The sequence below is a fragment of the Colletotrichum karsti genome, assembly GCF_011947395.1.
Source record: "Colletotrichum karsti strain CkLH20 chromosome Unknown Scaffold1, whole genome shotgun sequence".
Lineage (NCBI taxonomy): Eukaryota > Fungi > Ascomycota > Sordariomycetes > Glomerellales > Glomerellaceae > Colletotrichum > Colletotrichum karsti.
In genome coordinates this window covers 1,839,017-1,857,133 of record NW_024065901.1, presented here as the reverse complement: position 1 = coordinate 1,857,133, position 18,117 = coordinate 1,839,017, and the positions used below count along the sequence as shown (strand labels likewise).

The 18,117-nt window shown below is 54.8% G+C and overlaps 4 protein-coding genes across 4 annotated transcripts; 2 read left to right on the top strand and 2 right to left on the bottom strand.

Annotated features, from left to right (window-relative positions):
- Positions 1–288: 288 nt before the first annotated feature.
- CkaCkLH20_00423 (phosphatidylserine decarboxylase) lies at positions 289–3,941 on the top strand (the record flags this gene model as incomplete). The annotated part of the gene is made up of 5 exons (XM_038883143.1): positions 289–501; positions 588–632; positions 697–2,875; positions 2,929–3,680; positions 3,732–3,941. The coding sequence occupies 5 exons, from the start codon at positions 289–291 to the stop codon at positions 3,939–3,941; spliced, it is 3,399 nt and encodes a 1,132-aa protein (XP_038751848.1).
- A 2,596-nt stretch (positions 3,942–6,537) lies between these two features.
- Positions 6,538–6,774, bottom strand: CkaCkLH20_00422 (ste12 interacting protein; the record flags this gene model as incomplete). The annotated part of the gene is made up of 1 exon (XM_038883142.1): positions 6,538–6,774. One exon carries the CDS (start codon positions 6,772–6,774, stop codon positions 6,538–6,540), a length of 237 nt encoding a protein of 78 aa, XP_038751847.1.
- A 5,555-nt stretch (positions 6,775–12,329) lies between these two features.
- CkaCkLH20_00421 (uncharacterized protein) lies at positions 12,330–14,698 on the top strand (the record flags this gene model as incomplete). The annotated part of the gene is made up of 3 exons (XM_038883141.1): positions 12,330–12,469; positions 12,537–13,148; positions 13,207–14,698. 3 exons carry the CDS (start codon positions 12,330–12,332, stop codon positions 14,696–14,698), a joined length of 2,244 nt encoding a protein of 747 aa, XP_038751846.1.
- Positions 14,699–15,363: 665 nt separating this feature from the next.
- CkaCkLH20_00420 (uncharacterized protein) lies at positions 15,364–16,867 on the bottom strand (the record flags this gene model as incomplete). Its single annotated transcript, XM_038883140.1, has 6 exons — positions 15,364–15,802; positions 15,871–16,131; positions 16,196–16,292; positions 16,345–16,435; positions 16,491–16,595; positions 16,655–16,867. The coding sequence occupies 6 exons, from the start codon at positions 16,865–16,867 to the stop codon at positions 15,364–15,366; spliced, it is 1,206 nt and encodes a 401-aa protein (XP_038751845.1).
- Between the last annotated feature and the right edge of the window lie 1,250 nt (positions 16,868–18,117).

Genomic DNA, 18,117 nt, shown 5'->3' with positions numbered 1-18,117 from the left:
GTCATGACAATTGGATAGTCACTGGAGCCATATACGTAAGGTACCGCAAGTACCTGGGCGCGACGGCGACCACAACCTTGAACTTTGGGCTTTCCAGCGCTCCGCATTGCGTCTCCTACGTCACCCCGGCCCCCCCAATCTGGCCGCCCTGCCCGCGAGTGGTGTCTGGCCCTTCGCCATCACACGTCGTCCACGGGTCCCGTCCAGTCGTGTGTGCTGCGCCCTCAAACGCTGTGCTTGGCTTGCCGCAACTCTTTTTAGGGGCCGCTCCCCGACCCGTCGTCCACCATGGTCCGCATCATCCCTGGACGACTCAAGTCCAGCTCTTCTCTCCGCCACAGCCGCTCCAGCAGTCCGACTCGTAACAACAGCAACAGCAGTAACGGCAGTACCGGCAAGATGGCAGAATTGAGTCCAAAAGACAATGGCTTGACCTTGAAGGTCGTCATTATGAAGGTATTCACTCTAGTCTACTGCTCTGCTACCCCGCCACCCTGTCCCGTCCTGTCTCGCTCCCCCGTACTCTCGCTGCAGTCATCTTGTGATACTCGGCAGCGTCCGAATGCTGACGGTTGATCGCATTTCAGGCCCGTAATCTTGCGGCGAAGGACAGAAGCGGCACATCCGACCCGGTAAGACCTCCCAATTGCCATTCTAGCCGATCCACCTTGGCTTTACTAACCTGTGCATCTGCAGTATCTCGTTCTCACGCTCGGTGACGCCAAAGTAACAACTCACGAAGTCCCCAAGACCCTGAACCCCGAATGGAACGTCATCGAAGAATTGCCCGTCCACTCGACCCAGAGTCTCCTCCTCGACGTGATATGCTGGGACAAGGACCGCTTCGGCAAAGACTACCTCGGCGAGTTCGACCTAGCTCTCGAAGAAATCTTCGCCGACGAACAGAACGAGCAGCCCCCGAAATGGTATCCTCTCAAGAGCAAGCGACCCGGCAAGAAGACGAGCGTCGTTTCTGGCGAGGTCATGCTGCAATTCACCCTCTTCGACCAATCCAACACCGCCGCCACCCGCGAACAGGTCTTTGAGAAGTTCTACGCTCTCGTCAGTCAAGTGCCCGCTGGTTCTAGGCAAATCACGCCCACCATGACGCCGTTGATCCAGCCGATTAAGACTCTGCGCGTCCGCAGCGGAACCACACCTTCACCCCCGCTCTCACGAAATGTGACCGACGCCGACCAGGACGACGAGGACGACGACGATCTCGATATCGAAGATGACACCCCCGAAGACGAGGACCCGAGCAAGCCCGAGGTAGCGGAGAAGCGCAAGCGGCGCCTGAGGATCAAGGGACTGAAGAAGAAGAGAAGAGAAGGCGCGTTCGAATTCAATAACAGCGGAGGCGACGTCGTCGGCATAATCTACCTCGAAGTCGTGAACATTACCGATCTCCCTCCCGAGCCCAATTCGACCAGGACAACATTCGACATGGATCCTTTCGTCGTCGCATCCCTCGGCAAGAAGACATACCGAACCAAGCGAGTGCGACACAACCTGAACCCCGTTTTCAACGAGAAGATGATCTTCCAGGTTCAAGGGCACGAACAAACATACTCTTTCTCCTTCACCGTCATGGACCACGACAAGTACTCCGGCAACGACTTCATCGCCGATTGCAACTTGGCCGTCCGGGAACTTGTAGACAAGGCTCCGAAGGCCGATCCCGAGACCGGTCTCTACGAGCTCCCCGAACCTCACGAATTCGTTCCTCCTCAGCAACGCCGATTCAAAAAGCTCGGAATGTCGCGCACATCGTCGTCGCAGAGCCTCAGCAAGGTCGTGCGACCTGGTATGTCCAAGAATCCCAGCACCATGTCCACTGTCACGGGAACCCAGTCCGGTACCGCAACACCTGCTCCCCAGACCGGTACTCTGAACCCAGAGTTCTTGTCGCCTGAGCAAGCTCTTGCTGGTGCCGGAGCTCAGACAGCCGAGGCGGAGGCCGACGACATGGATTTCAACGAGTTCAGCATCCCATTGAAGATGAAGGACGCGAAGAAGTGGGAAGACAAGCACAACCCGGTTTTGTACATTCGTGCGAAGTACGTGCCTTACCCTGCTCTTCGTCAGCAGTTCTGGCGCTCCATGCTCAAGCAGTACGACACGGACGAGAGTGGTCGCATCAGCAAGATCGAATTGACGACAATGCTTGACACACTCGGATCAACGCTGCACGAGTCGACGATCGATGGCTTCTTCCAGCGCTTCCCCCACAGGCAAGAAGGCGACGATGTCGGAGATCTCACCATGGACGAGGCAGTTATCTGCCTAGAGGACCAACTACAAGCCAAGAGCAAGCCGCTCACGGTAGCAGAGAAGATGAAGGGCATGCTGCCAGACACCGACAAGGTCAAGAATCTGCTGCATACTCAAGGAGGTCCCTCGACGGAGTCATCAAGTTCTTCAGATGGCACTATCAACGTGCCAGAGCTGAACACTCCTGGCGAAGAAGGCGATCTGCTCGACAGAGATGATTTGGCCGAGGATCGTTCCGGCGAGGAGCACGTGGTTGAGATCAGAGAATGCCCCATCTGCCACCAGCCTCGCTTGAACAAGCGCAAGGACGCCGACATCATCACCCACATTGCCACATGTGCCAGCCAGGACTGGCGACAAGTCAACAACCTCGTCATGGGCGGCTTCGTCACCGCCAGTCAGGCGCAACGGAAGTGGTACTCCAAGGTCATCACCAAGCTCTCTTACGGTGGATACAAGCTTGGCGCCAACTCAGCCAACATTCTGGTTCAGGACCGCATCACCGGACAGATAAACGAGGAGAAGATGAGCGTCTACGTGAGACTTGGTATCCGTCTCCTCTACAAGGGACTTAAGTCTAGTAACATGGAGACCAAGAGGAGTGAGTACCGCTTCCGTAGTACCCGAAGACAATGTACTGACCCTTTGTTCCAGTTCGTAAGATGCTCAAGAGCATGAGCATCAAGCAGGGCAAGAAGTTCGATGACCCCGCCTCGAAGGCTGAGATTCCCAAGTTCATCGAATTCCACCGTCTCGACATGTCTGAAGTGCTTTTGCCGCAGGAAGAATTCAAGAACTTCAACGAATTCTTCTACAGAGCCTTGAAGCCCGAGGCTCGTCCATGCTCCGCTCCCGACCGCCCTGACGTCGTCGTCTCCCCTGCCGACTGCCGCAGTGTCGTCTTCAACAGCGTTAACCAGGCCACCAGCGTGTGGATCAAGGGTCGCGAGTTCTCCGTCAAGCGGCTCCTTGGCGACGCCTACCCTGAGGACGCGAAGCGTTTCGAAGGTGGTCCGCTGGGCATCTTCCGTTTGGCACCTCAAGATTACCACCGATTCCACATCCCCGTTGATGGCATCATGGACAAGCCAAAGACCATTGCCGGAGAGTACTACACTGTCAACCCCATGGCTATTCGTTCTGCTCTTGACGTCTACGGCGAGAACGTCAGAGTTGTCTGCCCGATCGACAGTCCTGTCCACGGCCGTGTCATGGTTATCTGTGTCGGTGCTATGATGGTTGGCAGCACTGTGATTACCCGTAAGGAGGGTGAGCAGGTGAAGCGCGCCGAGGAACTTGGATACTTCAAGTTTGGCGGCAGTACCATCGTCTTGTTGTTTGAGCCGGGCAAGATGGTGTTTGATGATGACTTGGTGGACAACTCCAACGGTGCTCTGGAGACTTTGGTAAGTGGTTCACTGATATTGGAGAAGGAACATTCCCTAACAACTTTGCAGGTTCGCGCTGGCATGTCTGTTGGACACTCGCCCGATGCACCGCAGTGGGCTCCGGACATGCGCAAAGACGACAAGGACATCACCGAGGCAGAGAAGAAGGAAGCAAAGCGTCGCATCGGCGGCAGTCTGACCGGCGAGGAATCTTCCAGCGGCGACGAGACGTCTGGCCACGGCACAGATCTCGGAACGCACGCTGCTTCGGCCATGTAGCGCGTCCGTTTACGTCGTGCGCGTAACCGCCTCAGGCGTCGAAGACGTTTGAGTACCGTTCCCGAACTTGCATAGCCCCCGAGGGCAGGATAGACGGATACAGGTAGACAACAAAAACACGGTGTTGGGGGTTTGGTGGTTTCTCACCCTTCGCGTTACCCGCGTAGGGTCTGTTTTCTTCTTTTTTTCCATCTACACGACGACGACGGTGGCCTTCAACAGAGACACACTCAATCGACTGATACGACAGATACATAGCGACAGTAGGGACCATTGTGGAAAGGCAACGGAATGTGGGAGTTCCTCAGAGGCGCGAGAACCGAGGGAAGCTCTCAGGTGTACAGAAAACAGGGGACAGAGAAGACGAATGGTGCGGGGAGGACCTTGCTTGGCGAGGTGGGGGATCAGCAATGTCGCTCGCTCGCTTTGGTATGAATGCAGCAACATGTCAGTTTTCTGGTATTTGACGCTTGGCTTTTCTGCTTCTTGGTGTGACGGTGACTGTCATGCGTGCCCAATCGATTGACTCGAGGTGGTCGAAAGGGGAAGGATGTCTGCAGTGGCTCGTCCCGCGAGGTCAGGTAAGAATATGGGCATTGCGGCGTTCAGGTGCATTCGAGGAGCGTTTCTATCGCATGTGCCTGACTTACCTTGCTGATCGTGGCGATTGAGTAAATTCTATATGAGAAGGGGTCTCTTTCGGCCGTCCTGGGTTGGGGCCTTTGCCTTGGGCAAAGGAGTCTCTCTCTCTCTCGACCTTCCCAGCGGTTCTCATCCACCCCGCAATAGGGGGGAGTGAGAAGGAGCATAAAGCTCTAGCGTGGTCCGGATTCAGAATCTATTCTTAGGCGCCCGGTTCCTCGCGGACGGCGGATGAGCAAAAAGAAAAAAAAAAGGTTTTTCTTTGCCCGCGTGCTGAAGTGGTGTCGGGATCGAGGGGAGGGGATGCTGGTCGTCGTCGCATGGCGAAGCTGCCGCGAGCCGACATGGGGATGCCGGCTTGGGGTGGGAGGTCTTGGCGGGTGAGGCCTTTGAGGCGGGTGAGGGGAGGGTGAGCTTTGGAAGCTCACCATGCTGGGAAGAGAACACTGAGTGGTGCGTGTTCTTTATTTCCTCTCTCCCAGAAGAACACAGAAGAGAAAGAAGTCTGCTCGGTGAGAGGGATATCTTTCGATAAGGTAAGGTTACGGTGGGAGATGCTAGTGGTGGAGCATGATGAGGGTGGTGCAGGTGCAGGTGGAGGGGAAGGAAGCAGGGCGAGTGAGTCTATCTCTTACCTCTCACTCACTCACTCTGATTTTGTACGTCCACCAAACGTATTTTCCATGATTTTTCTCTACGTCGCGCTATGGGAAGCACCCGTCGAGCAAGAGTATAGCAAACCCAAAAAATTCTAGAATATTGGTTCCTCGCGTCTATCGACTCTATTTCCCTCCTCCCCTTTATTTTCCAGGGGTTTTAATAGCCACTGTCCGAATGAGGAAGAAGCGAAGCTGGGATGAACCCTCCCCGCCGCCCCGGGGCAGAGCGATTGGACGGGGTCACCCCTTCGGAGGCTCGGAGGACCGGTCACGGCGAGCGGGTGGAGTTGGGAGGTGGATTTGAGCCGGCGGGCGGACGGTGAAATGCTTCTTGTGTTCTCCTGTGGCTGGTGGACGCGCGACGCGAACTTGCTTTTCGTGGCTGTTCGAAAGTGGACGCTCGTGGTGGAGAATGATTGTTCGTCGTTGCGGTGTTCACGGTTCTGAGTTGACGATCTTGCGTCACTGGTGGAGTCGGTGACGGAGTCAGATGGGGAATGGGACTGAGTGAGTGCTTTCCTCCTGATTTCGGGGCTCCGAGTTGGAAGTTGGAGAAGAAAGAGTCGGTGACGGGAGGGGCATCATGGCACGTGTGGCGATCTATTGTAGGCGGGCAAATGGTTCACGCGAATAGGATGGAGATGAGTTTGAACGGAAGAATTATCGGTTTGGGTATCCTATTCGAAGAGCGCCCTTGCTAACTGGCTAAAATGTACTTGGGAGAAAAATGAAAAGACATGCAAAGATGTCGTAGCTTCGCATGTCCCTCGAACGATTCCACCCCCCGCTGACGATACAACGGAGGGGGGTCCGCGTTTTGTGAGTTAAAGTGGATTTGATGTGATGCCCGACCGTGATGGCGTGATGCGCCCTTCCCCCCCCCCAAATCCCGCCCCCGATGATGTGATGCCGCATATTTGCGTGTAAAAGAAGATTTGTTTTGCGCCGTAACTCCATTGGCTTATTCCCGGACCGTCGTGATTGCGGCTCGATTGATATGTGGTGTCGAGTGCGCGAGGTGTGACCGTGTTGATGAGGTCGCGTGAGTTGGGAGTTGTTGGGGTTGAAAAGGCGTGTGTACACTCTTGTGCTCCTCCCAAATCTGGTCCGTCAAGTCGTAAAATGCGTCCGCAGCCTTCAATCGTCCCGGTGACTGAGTCTCATGTGTATTTGACCCTTGGCCCCCGGACGGTATGTAGTTGCGTTTGTTGTGTTGGTTCGATGGTGAACGTTGGCAGTGCCATACTCTCAGCTTTATGAGAGACAGGCTACCCAGAGAAGACCTAAGAGATCATCTACTTGGGACCGCGCCACGATGATGCCGAGGGAGATCTTGACATGGGGACACCGGCGTCGCTGCGGTCGCTGTCCATGGAGCGCTTCTCCGGGGACGGGCTGCGAGGGAAGTAGGAGGTCATGTTGGGAGCCGGGACGCCGGGGGAGGGCAGGTCGGAAGGAGAACGGCGGGTTTCGAGCCAGGAGGAGTAGATCTGCTTGCACAGGTGTGCGGACATAGTGTAGGTAGGCGACATTTTGAATGTTGTTTTTGTTTGAGAAGAGTTGTCGAGGTGTGAGGAGAGAGCTGTTAAAGTTGCTCTCAGAGACGGAGGGAGTGGTTGGTTTTGTGTAAGAGTCGAATGAGGCTGAGCTGAGCTGAGCTTGGGTTGAGATGACTTGAACAGTGGGGTGCTTTATCGACACGCGTCTTTGGTGGCAGTCAAAGGTCGTGTCAATGGGAGTCGATGTTTCTGAAGCTTGGGATATTATTAGAATCCTTGAATGAAATAATGGGAGACAGAAGAGTCGAGCTGCGAGGGGGGCAGAAGAGCTGGTTATATTTGGACGGTAAGAAGGCAGACAAAGAGACGAACGACCCAGGGGTCTTACTTTTCGTCCAACGTCTGTAAGCCCCCTGGCCGTATCTACAGATACTTTGGTACTTTGCGAGCTGCACAGCTGTCAAAATCGACCCAAATCAACGGACGGGGGCCACGAAACATGCGAAAATGGCGTCAAAAGAGCCAGAAAACGGACGAGGTGCGACATGGGGGAGATTAGGCGGGCGTGTGTGTGTGACTCGCTCACTGTGCAGCCTGTGAGCAAAACCACGCCGTTCGGCTGCTCACATCTCCGCCCCATCACCCCCCTCCACCATCGGGAAGAGGCACGCCACAGATTGATTACACCAATGAGGAGCTCTAAATAGCCAGATTGATGGCTTCTGGCCAATGGGAACGGGCGCAAAGTAAGCAATCCGACGACAGGAAGGTGGGAGGGAAAACGTGCGATTCGGGCCTTGTGGCTGTGCGAAATGGCACCACGGATGGGTGGGTGTGGTGGTCCGGAAGGGTCTGGCTGGGCTGACACTGTGATCAGCTTTCTTCTCTCCACCTTGCTCAGAACCCGGTGGGCAGTGGACTGCCCCCAATCTGGATTGACAAGAGCTCGCCCTTTGGCCTGTCTGGTTGGCTGTTCAGTCATGTTTCTGGCCGGGGATGGAATGTTTGTTAGCTGTTCCGAGACCAAGATGCCGTCGTATCTCACCAGATCGCGGTCCTGGTCAACTGCTCACATCGAGCTTCTTCTCTTGCCATGGTACGCAATTTCGTGCGAAGAGCAAAATGACAGTCCAGCGCCATGGATCGTGTCGTCTGAGGGGCTGCCTGTTTGAGATACGTCACTGCTTGCGTGCTCGAGATGGAGGATGAGGAAGCCGGGCTGGAGGGAGGGGTGAACACTGTCACCAGCCACAACGGGCGATCGTCAGGGCCGTCCAGGGTCGGGATCAAAACCAAGGCAACTTTTCTCCCAACTTGTCCAAGGCCAACTTCCTTTAGGCAGGCAGGCAAGGGTCCGCTTCGGGTCGGAGACCCTCCCGAGCCTGTTCCGACTTCCAGTCCCGAGAAATCCAGGTCTCGCAGCTCTGCCAAGTGTGTGCATGCCTCTTCTCTGCTGCACATGAGCTCCGAAGATGCCAATGGAGGGCAGGTATCGCCGTGGAGCTCCACGTTCCGAGCCGTGGGGAACCGATGCTGCCGCTGCTGATGGTCCGATGACATGACGCTCTGCTCTCTGTGCCATTACCTTTTTCGTGCGATGCTCACCAGTCGTTGGCACGGGCGCATTCGCTAGAGCAGCCGATGCTCCTCGTATTTCCCCAAGGCTGGGCACGCGGGGTTCTGTGAATCTGTAAGATTTACGACAGATTATCCAAATCGCTGTCAGCCTGTCACATCTCGTGACATCTGCCTGTCTGCCAGCCTGACTCTCGGGATTCGGCTCTCGTGGACGGGGTGCCGCATGGTTAGGCTATCCGGGGTGCGCAGCTAAGGTTTCTGCGGTGGAGGTGGTGGATTTTGGCTGTTGGTTCGGATGGAGAGTGTTCTAGATGAGTCTTCTCCAGGCTGAGGAGTGCCAACTGATGGCTGGGGAGGTGAAACCAGACTCGGGATGTTGGTGATGCTGTCTGTAGGCAGCAGGCGGTAGGTGCAAGACCGTCTTCGTCACCGGTGAGGCTCCTTTACTGACAAGACTGAAAGCTCACCGTCAGGCAGAAGTGTAAGAAATTGGATACACTCTGTCGGAGATGCGACTCACCGCAGCAGAAAAGACGGGCAGTGTAGGAACGATGAGCAAGGCAGAAATCAGAAAGTGCTTTGTCGGCTGCTTCAAATTGGAAGGAAAGTGCGTGCCATCTGCGGGGCGTGGTGGCAGCTGCACCCAGATCCACCGACTATGCGGAGACCCTCTTATGTCAGAATTTTCGCAATTAACTCAACAACATCCGATATGGTGTAGTGGCCAACATGATGCCCTCTCATGAACTTGAGAGGTTAGGCATAGCCCCGAGTTCGATTCTCGGTTTCGGAACATGTTCTTTTGCTTTTGCTGCTGTTTCGTATTGGTCGTCTTTGCCATGCATGGGAGCGTCTTTTTTTATGCAGGGCGACGGGTTCCTTCTGCTAGAAGCCTGCATGATTGTTTACAACTTCGTATGTCTGTCTGTCTACCTACCACATGGCATGAGTAATAGCCTGGGGACTCGCTCGTGAGCTCATTGTGCAGCTCACCTTCAGAAAAACTTCGTCGATCAGCTGTCGATGGTGAAAGCTGTCGACAACTATGACAGGGCACGTCTTAACTGAACCCACGGTACGCCGTTGGCGGTTCCGTCGTTTCAAAAGATAGCCACTAGCTTCCCAAGGCTTAGGTGACAGCACACGGAGACGCATCACCTCTTTCTTGGCGGCAGGAGTGGCTGCAGCCGGGAGTCGTCAGCCTGTCTGGCGAAGCTGACGTCTCGACAGCCACGTATCTATTCTCACTTCAAAGGCAAGCTCTCCATAAGCACCTCTCTCTCGTTCAGTGTTCTCCGAGAAGAATGATGACCGAGGTGCCCAGGACCTGGCGGAGCAACGCTGACGTTCCATCGAGAGGGGCTCCGAAAGTCAGACTTTTCTCTTCACTCACCCTCTCAGAGCCCCGAGTCAACGACGTTGTGGATAGTGACGGCGATGGCGGGGAACAGAGGAGATTTGAGGGTACGAGGAGAAGCAGTCCGGCTCTATGCGATTACGGCATGGCGCGAGCGAGAGAGAGCGCGATGATCATATTGGGTGTTCGCGACGTCCTTTAATTGAGCTGGAGCTCTTGACGGGTCTAGCTCCGGATCTGCTGAGGACGGAGGGGAAACCTTTTATCAAGTTTAATGACCTCGTCCGCTCACGACTCAATGCGTCCGGTGAGGCTGTGGGCGACCGGCCGAAAAGAGAGGGCTTTCGGACCAAGCAGGCTGGGATGAGTGAAGCTGCAATGACATATAGACGCCCGACATATGGTTCGACGGGTATTTTTCCCAATCTTTTCATCCTCTAGCACCCCTGGCGGAGGGCTTGAAACAGGCTGACCCTGATCTTCTGGGATGGCGGTGCCGACGCATGAAAGTGTGAGTGGTGCTCGCTCGCCTTCACATCCTCGTTTCGAGAACCACGAGGGCGAAAGGGGGCGGAGGCGAGGGTGATGAACGTTAGGGATGAGTGACCGAGTTGAGCGGACGTAGCCAGGGTATTTGGGCTTTGTGGGTTCTTTCGCATGAACGATCATGCTCGAGGCGGGATAGGAGGCTTGATTGAGGGAGGAGAAACGTCATCCCCGTCCCTCGAGTGTTGGTTCGATGATTGATCGTCATATAGTCAGCAACAGCCAGTTGTCCTGAAGGGATTGGTGTTTTCTCGCGGATCTAGGCAGCAACTTGCGATCAACAAGTCGAAAGGAAGAGACGGCGAGATATTTCCAAATGATGACGGCGGATGGTTACAAAGTGTTGGTTTTTGGAGGTGCGAATCGGCGTTAGACTGGACTTCTAAAGATGGAAAAAAGGTAACCGAACGGCGACATCTCATTGGCCCTGTGTCTTACGCGACAAGCCACCCACTGCAATTCGCCCTGGACAGTGGATTCGGGTGCTTTAAACCCCTGTAAAGCCTAGGAGATTTGTAGAAGAGGTTGCAGAAGCGCGTCCCATCCGCAACTCATACCTCCCATGTCTTCACCCACCTTCTCCCAAGGACATGCCGGCACTTGGATGGTTCTATTCCGTTAAGGAACAAAAGTCGCGAGTGATCTGATCTAGACCCTCGTCTGAAACTGCAGGAAGAATGCCGGCGACCATCATGTCCAATATCCACCGTCTCTCACCAATCCGCCAACGCCGCAGTAGCTCCCGGATCGTCCATCTGCCACCGCAAACTACCGCCTCTAGTCCTCCTCTGGCTGATTGCCTCGTCTCCTTTCCCCGGAGAACGGATGCCAAAGCGTACCGTCAGTGAATTGTCATTCACGGTGACAGCCTCCTCCAACACCGATCCTCGGATTTCCTTCTTCATGCCTTGAACCAGACGACGACGGGCATCGACGAGATAAAACATGGACAGACATGTCAGAAATATCAATGCCTCTTGCTTTTGCTCCCTCGGAATCCATGACCCGTCCCTCCCCAAACCCCAATTATCTGATATTTGGCTCGCCCTGGACTCAGAACTCTGACGAGAGCTCATCAAAGCTCAGCCACCCCTTTCTTCCTGCACGGTCAACGAACCGGCACCGGCCCCTCTTGTCATCCAATCCAGCCAGGTGGAAAGGAAGCTCTGGCTTGAGTCGTTCGCCCGTGAGCGGTATGCCATCTCATCTTGCGTCTCCAAGCGCCTCCCGCCAACATCCTTGATTCCTCGTCATGTCCCGAACGTCGTCACCCCGACCTCATCGGGCATTATCACAACCCCCCTGGTAACCCTCCATCTCTGAACCGTCATCCTCGCCCTCGCTCGATGGCGTTGCGGCTCACCACCACGACCCTCGAGCCCCTCTTACACATCGTTCAAGCCTACGAGTCTCGAATCCCCCAAAGTGACAAGGTCCATCCCCTGTCCATGATCTGCCATGGGCCTTAGTCCAATAATCGGTGGCTCCTCCCTCCACCTGCGATGTGCCCTTGTCAGGGCCGCCTCTCCCGCGCCAGGCCCGCCGTAGGAGAGGTCGGACGAAACCCTCTGACATATACAAGACGATCGAAAATCCTGGCGCTCGCCCATGGGTGCCTCTTCCTCCTTCTTCCCGCCTCCTTCACCAAACGTGTCAGCTGCACGTCACTCTAAAACTCTATTCTGTTTTGTCTCTTTTCTAGACGAGACGAAAAGCAAGCGCCTACACTCTTTTGGTCTTGCTCTGTCGTCTTGTCTCGTCCTGCACTGACCAGACCTGGGAGACTATCCCCCTTATCCACCATACTCTTATCGCCATCAATTTTTTCTTTCTTAATCCATTCATGTCTTACTGCCGCGCAAGCTTTTCTGCGCTGCCGTCCTCCGTGAGGTCATGGAGGTTGTAATTCCACCAAGAGATCATGGGCCGTCCTACAGGTATACTTGGGACGAGAATGGCGATGTCGAGAGGGTAGAAAGGTACACCTCCTTGGCACCCGCGTTTTAGACTTTCGACATGCACTTACACCACGCAGAATCCAGGAGGAGATCAGAGAAATGACAGAACAAGAACAAAGGCAAAGCACAGTCAGCAGGCAAACGGTACAATGGCCGTTCCTTCGACATCAGAGTTCCGCGTCCGATGTCGCGTCATCGAGGCCCTTTACCGGCTTTACGGGCAGTTTCCAACCGAGTTTCCCAGCGGAAAGGGAAAGAGAACCACCGAGGAGGGCAACATGGGCGCCGGGTAAGCGCAACTCGACGGCAACCATACTTGAAAACATTGTTCCGGACTACATCATCAACTACATCAGAGGAGAAACACCCGAGACCATGGCGAGGAGGAGGGAAGAGAAGCAGCGGCATCCAGAGGGTGGTGAGATCGAAGCCGAAGTGGAGGATCGACATGCAAGAGAAGGATTCTACGACGAAGCGTCTACGCACAGCATGGCGACGGCCTCCATGAGCCAAGATCTCGAACGAATGGCACTTCCCGGCCAAAAGCAAGGAGGCGGAGGTGTTTTCAGCCGTATGAAGTCGGGGTGGAGGGCAGGCATCGCGTTGAACATCGTCATCGGCTTTTTCATCCTCATTGTCACAATCGTATGTCTCGTCCTGGCTTTGGTCGTCGTCGGAATGATCAGGGGCGAGAGCAAAGTGTACCAGGGCTCCTGCGCCAAGGCGGATGGGATCAAGATCGGACTCTCTGTTGCCATCAACATCATCGTCGTCATCCTACTGGCGACGGCCAACTACGTCTTCCAGGTCCTAAGCAGCCCGACACGCACCGAGCTCGAAATGGCGCACGAAGAGCATCGATGGCTCCATATTGGGATTCCCTCTTTCAGGAATCTACGTTTTGTTTCCAACCCTCGGGTTGTTCTGACGGTCATCATTATGCTGGCGGCCGTCAGTACCCAAGTAATGTGCGTTACTGACGAAATGCCGATGTCGTAGACTAGATCTTGCTGACTTTGTTTACAGATATAATGCTGTAATATTCACCACACAGCCAGCCTTCGCCCATCAGATCGCCTTCGTCACTCAAAACTTCCTCTCCTCGGGCCAATTTAGCAACGCATCCGCAACGAACGCCGGACGACTTTCAAGGACGGATCTCCTCAACCTGCAAAACCAGGCTTCTGACAATGAGCTTACGAACCTCACTGTCGTTGAGTGCTTGAAGCAGTTCGGCGGTGTGTACCAGTCCGATTTCAGTGCCGTCGTGTTGGTGACGGACTCCGCCTCGACCAGCAACTCCCTCGTTCAGACTGCAGCATCTGGATCCTCGCTTTCTCAATTCGTCGATCCGGTAAACCCCTCCGTCATCAAGATCAATAGCTCAACGGCCGAGTACTGCTTAGCTCGCCCCGAGTCCCCTGAGCCTTGTTCGGTTATTCTCAACGGCTCTCTTCTCGGCGTTATCGCCATTCTCAACCTCGTCTCCGTCTCGGCCATCGGCGCCGTTTACTTCTTCACCGGTTTCGAGCCCCTGGTCACTCTTGGCGATGCCTTAGCTTCTTTCCTCACCCAGTCGGACCATACCACCCAGAACTCATGCCTCCTCGACAAGAAGGATATCAAGCAGGGTCGTTGGGGTTACAACGAGGCCAAGTACTGGACTTCCAAGGAGCACTTCTGGTTTCAGACTCCTAGTCTCTCCATGTGGACAGTCTGGTTCCTCACCTGGGCAGCCCCAACTGGCCTCGCGGCGGCAGCCCTCGCTGTGCCGCTGAGCAAAGACTCGATGGCCAGTCTCAGTGCCTTCGGCCGCGCCCCGGATCATGAGATGTACATCCTCCCCAACGGAGCGGCTCGCGCAGGCTTTGCCCTTGTCGCCGCCGTCCCCCATCTTCTCCTCGCCATCCTCTACCTCTCCACTAACGCCCTCATGTCCAACTACTTCCTCTCCCACGAAATGTCCCAATACGCCCTTCCTGGCCTTACGCTTCCCCTCCGCGTCAGCTCCGGTCGTCCTCTCGGCGCGCAAACCACAAGTCTCTATCTCACTCTCCCGCGTCCGTTTTCCTGGCTCCTCCTCGCTCTCTTCTCCGCCGCAGGCTTCGTGCTCAGCCAGGCTGTTGTCATGGTCTCCATCGATGTCCTGCCTGCGGCCAAGGACGCCGACTTCCCTGGCCCCATCAATGGCGTCGGCTTCAGCGGGGTCGGACTCCTAGCCCTCCTTGCTCTGCTCGTCCTGATCGCTGGCTTGGTTCTCGGCCTGGGCCTCCGCAGAGCAGACCCCACGCCCACTCGCGTTGACGGCGAGCCCTCGGGCAACCCGCTGGTGTTGAAGGGTGGAAGCTGCTCCGCCGTCATCAGCGCTAGGTGCCACCGTTCTCCTGGTGATGTCGGCGCTGCTTTCCGCGAGGTGGCTTGGGGTGTCGTTTCTGAGGGCGAGGGTGCCAACATCGGACATGCGACGTTTTCGAGCCTGCCTGTTTCCGTCCTCAACCCCATCAGAAGCTACGCATAGCTTTGCACGTTTGCTTTTTTGACATTTCTCGTCTTTTTTCTTGCAAGACGTCAGTTGTCGTCTTTCGATTCATTTCGTTGTCCATCTTTTTCATCTTCAGTTGTACATATTCTTTTGATGGCAAGATGGTCTTTCTCATAGACCGTCTTGCTGGTGTGTATTGAAAAGCTGGGGATGTGTGCGGTGAGTTGGTTCGGTTTGGAAAAAGTTCAATGTCTGGTTGCATTTAATGGTGTTAATGGGGCGGATGACTCGATTTGTTACGTTTGAACGCGCAACGGTACGGCGGCAACCACTGGGAACCGAGAACAGTGGCTGGGATCGGAATAGAGATGAGAATACTGTTATGGGACGGGATGGTCATTGTAGTAGTTTATACCCTAGTGTTTTGGTTGGTAACCGGGAAAGATAAAGACAGGAGACGTACAGACACCTCTGGATGAGGTGATGAATTACAATGCGAGCAATCGAGAGTTTGGACAAGTTTATCTTCCTATCAAGTGTAATCTCGTTTCTCTTCACAATCAATGAACGGTGATTCACCTCTACTGCTCCCACAAAGAATGAGCTTGAACAAGCTCGGAATATTAATCGATCATAAGTTCGTACTTCTAATTAATTATTCGCTACCTTGGATCTCAACCGCAAGTTTCACAACACAACACTCAACTCTCCTGCCTCAGATTATCAGGGTCTCCTACTTCTCCTGACCCTCGACTAGACGCGCCATGCGTCGTCTCTACATCGACCGAAACATCAGTCTTTTGAGGACCACTGCCCTTTTCCAAATCGAGCATCTCAACATCCTCATGCTGGCCGGCAACCATGTCGTTTTGCACGGTACCCCCTGGGCTCTGCGGCTCCTCGACATCCGAGTGCGTACCGCGGAAGTATCCCGACCACCGGTTCAAAACGCTCCTCCTCTTCGTGTCGTCCGCCGACGAGGCGGCGGTGTTCCGTTTCGTGCTGTCCAGCCGGCTGCGCAGGCCCAGCGCGAACGAAGCGTGTCGCAGCAGAGGCTGCAGTGCCGGGAAGCATCCCACCCAGAGACCGACGTGGAGCTCGGCGTCCGTCCACGCGGCGACGGAGAGCATCTTGTATGTTCTGGGAGAGCAGCTGTCAGTCCCGAATCTCGACGCGAGGTATCAAAGCTGCAAAAAAGGGATACTCACGTGTTCACGCTAAAGTCCGTCGTGACGATGATGCTGAACCGGACGATGCCCGTCGCGACGGCGAAGAAGCCGAACGAGAAGACGAGCAGGATCTGGATCGCCTTGACGCCCATCTTGACGTACGTCGAGACCACCCACAGGGGCAGGGCGACGAGCATGCAGTCGACGAAGATGCAGATGATGGCGTGCGCGAGCATCAGCTTCGCCTCGTCGCCCTTGTCCTTGCATTGCCGCCACGTGTTTGCGTAGTTGAACAAGTCGCTACGCGTTTTGGTCAGTTTGAGATACAGACGCAGAGACATGTGGACGTAAGTAAGAGACGTACGGGATTTGTGAGCATTCTGTCAGGACGAAGAAGAATCCCGTTAGGCTTATGACGACTACGATGAGGCGGAGGGCGTAGACGGTGTATGTGTATGCCTCTGTCAGGAGACGTCAGCATCATTTGCACTTTGTGATCAGGGTCAAACGTACTGTTCTTGCTGAGGCGGGGGAGGAATGCGAGGATCGACAACCGCACGGCTCCTGAGGCCAAGAGATACACGAGCTCCATGATGGTGAGTCTCTGTTGAGATTTTGTCAGCTCATCGTCTCCGTCACCAGGTCAATAATTTGCCTACCTTGAAGAACTGCAAGAGCATCGGCTTAGGCACGTCCTCGATCTGGGCGCCGGTCCCATAATGCGTCGTGTCCATCTCCAAAGCAGACAACGTCAAGCACAGCGCCTACGATGACATTCTGTGTCAGTTGAATCAATGTCTCGGTTCAGGGAGCATCCGCTTACCCATGCCACTATGGCAATGAGGTCGTCCCATCCTAGAGCCCTGACAATGGTCTTCCGAACATACAACCTCAATCCTATCAGAAGCGTGGAGACGATGATCAGCGCCAGGTTGAGGTTGAAGATGTGGTGCCCTTGCGAGTTGGGGTGCCACAACATGGAGTCGCTGGGGGTCACCATGTCGTTCTGGCTCTCCGCGATCAACCTGTGAACCATCTTGTACTTTGGTGATGTTCGAGGTGATTTGCGATCCACAACACAACAGAACACACAACCAGAGAGAACTTCAAAAACTGTGCCGGTTATCCGGACGGCACTTGTTTTTGAACGAATCCTGCAGTCTCAGCGTTGAACCAAACTCTCCCACGTGGGCATATGGAAACGTCAAGAAAAATCAATGGAAGATGCCTTGAGGCAAAGGATAGGATGAGAGACATGCCAAGCCACGTTGAAAGCAACATCAGAACAGTACACACACAATGACCAGCATTTCTTCCCCTCCTCCCCCGGAATGATGAGATCCAGGCCTCCGGGCTGCCACCCCGATTGACGGCTCGAGGCTTCGCCGACATGGCCGAACGCCACACATCACGCCTCAGAACCTGGCGTGTGAGCTTATTTGAATCGGAGTCCAAATGCAGACGGACGTGACAGACCTGGAAACTTCGCCAATGACACGCGACATGTCCAGTCAGCATGAGGCTTTGGGTATCGTAGTCCGAGAGGCTCGTACTTCCATGACTTCCACGGTTCCGCCACTGACTCAATGGTGATGAAGAGAGACAAAAGTCCCCTCGATATACTGAGTTCTCCCATTATCTACTAGATGCCATGGGAGGTGAGATCTCCCGCTCTCGGCATGTCTTGTCTTAGTATCAGGGGGGAGGGGTTCTCTGGCTACGTTCGTCCGAAAGCCGACGGCGATGTGGCCACAGCATCTCTCAAGCTAAATCAAACGGACGCGTCTTGGCATTTGACGTGTTTGTGTGTCGTGCTGACCTGGACCCTTTTTTCTGCGGTTCGACGTTTCCGTCGATACCTTAACATACTGAGTTCCGTTCGGTGTATGCAGACGCCTTGATCATCATCCCAAGGCACAGCCCCACGGATCACACCGAAGAATGCATGTTGAATCCATACGGGCGACGGTATGGCTTTATCAAAGCCATCAAACGTTTTTGCGGTCGCAGATGCAGAGGCTCCGGGCTTTTTGAAGTGTATATCCTCCGGATGTATCCTTCCCTCATCATGACTTACACACATGAAGCGAAACGAATCTCTACTTGCACCAAAAAACGAGATTCCTCGAATGCTTCAACAGCTTCTAGGGTAATAATTCCGATAGTTGACCGCGACCTGCAGTGACGAATCGATCGCCAACCGGGACGGAGGACAGCTGGTGCGGCGAGACAGCTTGAAGACTTCTTCAGCCACCTTCTCAGAGATCGGTATCCCACATTTCCCCT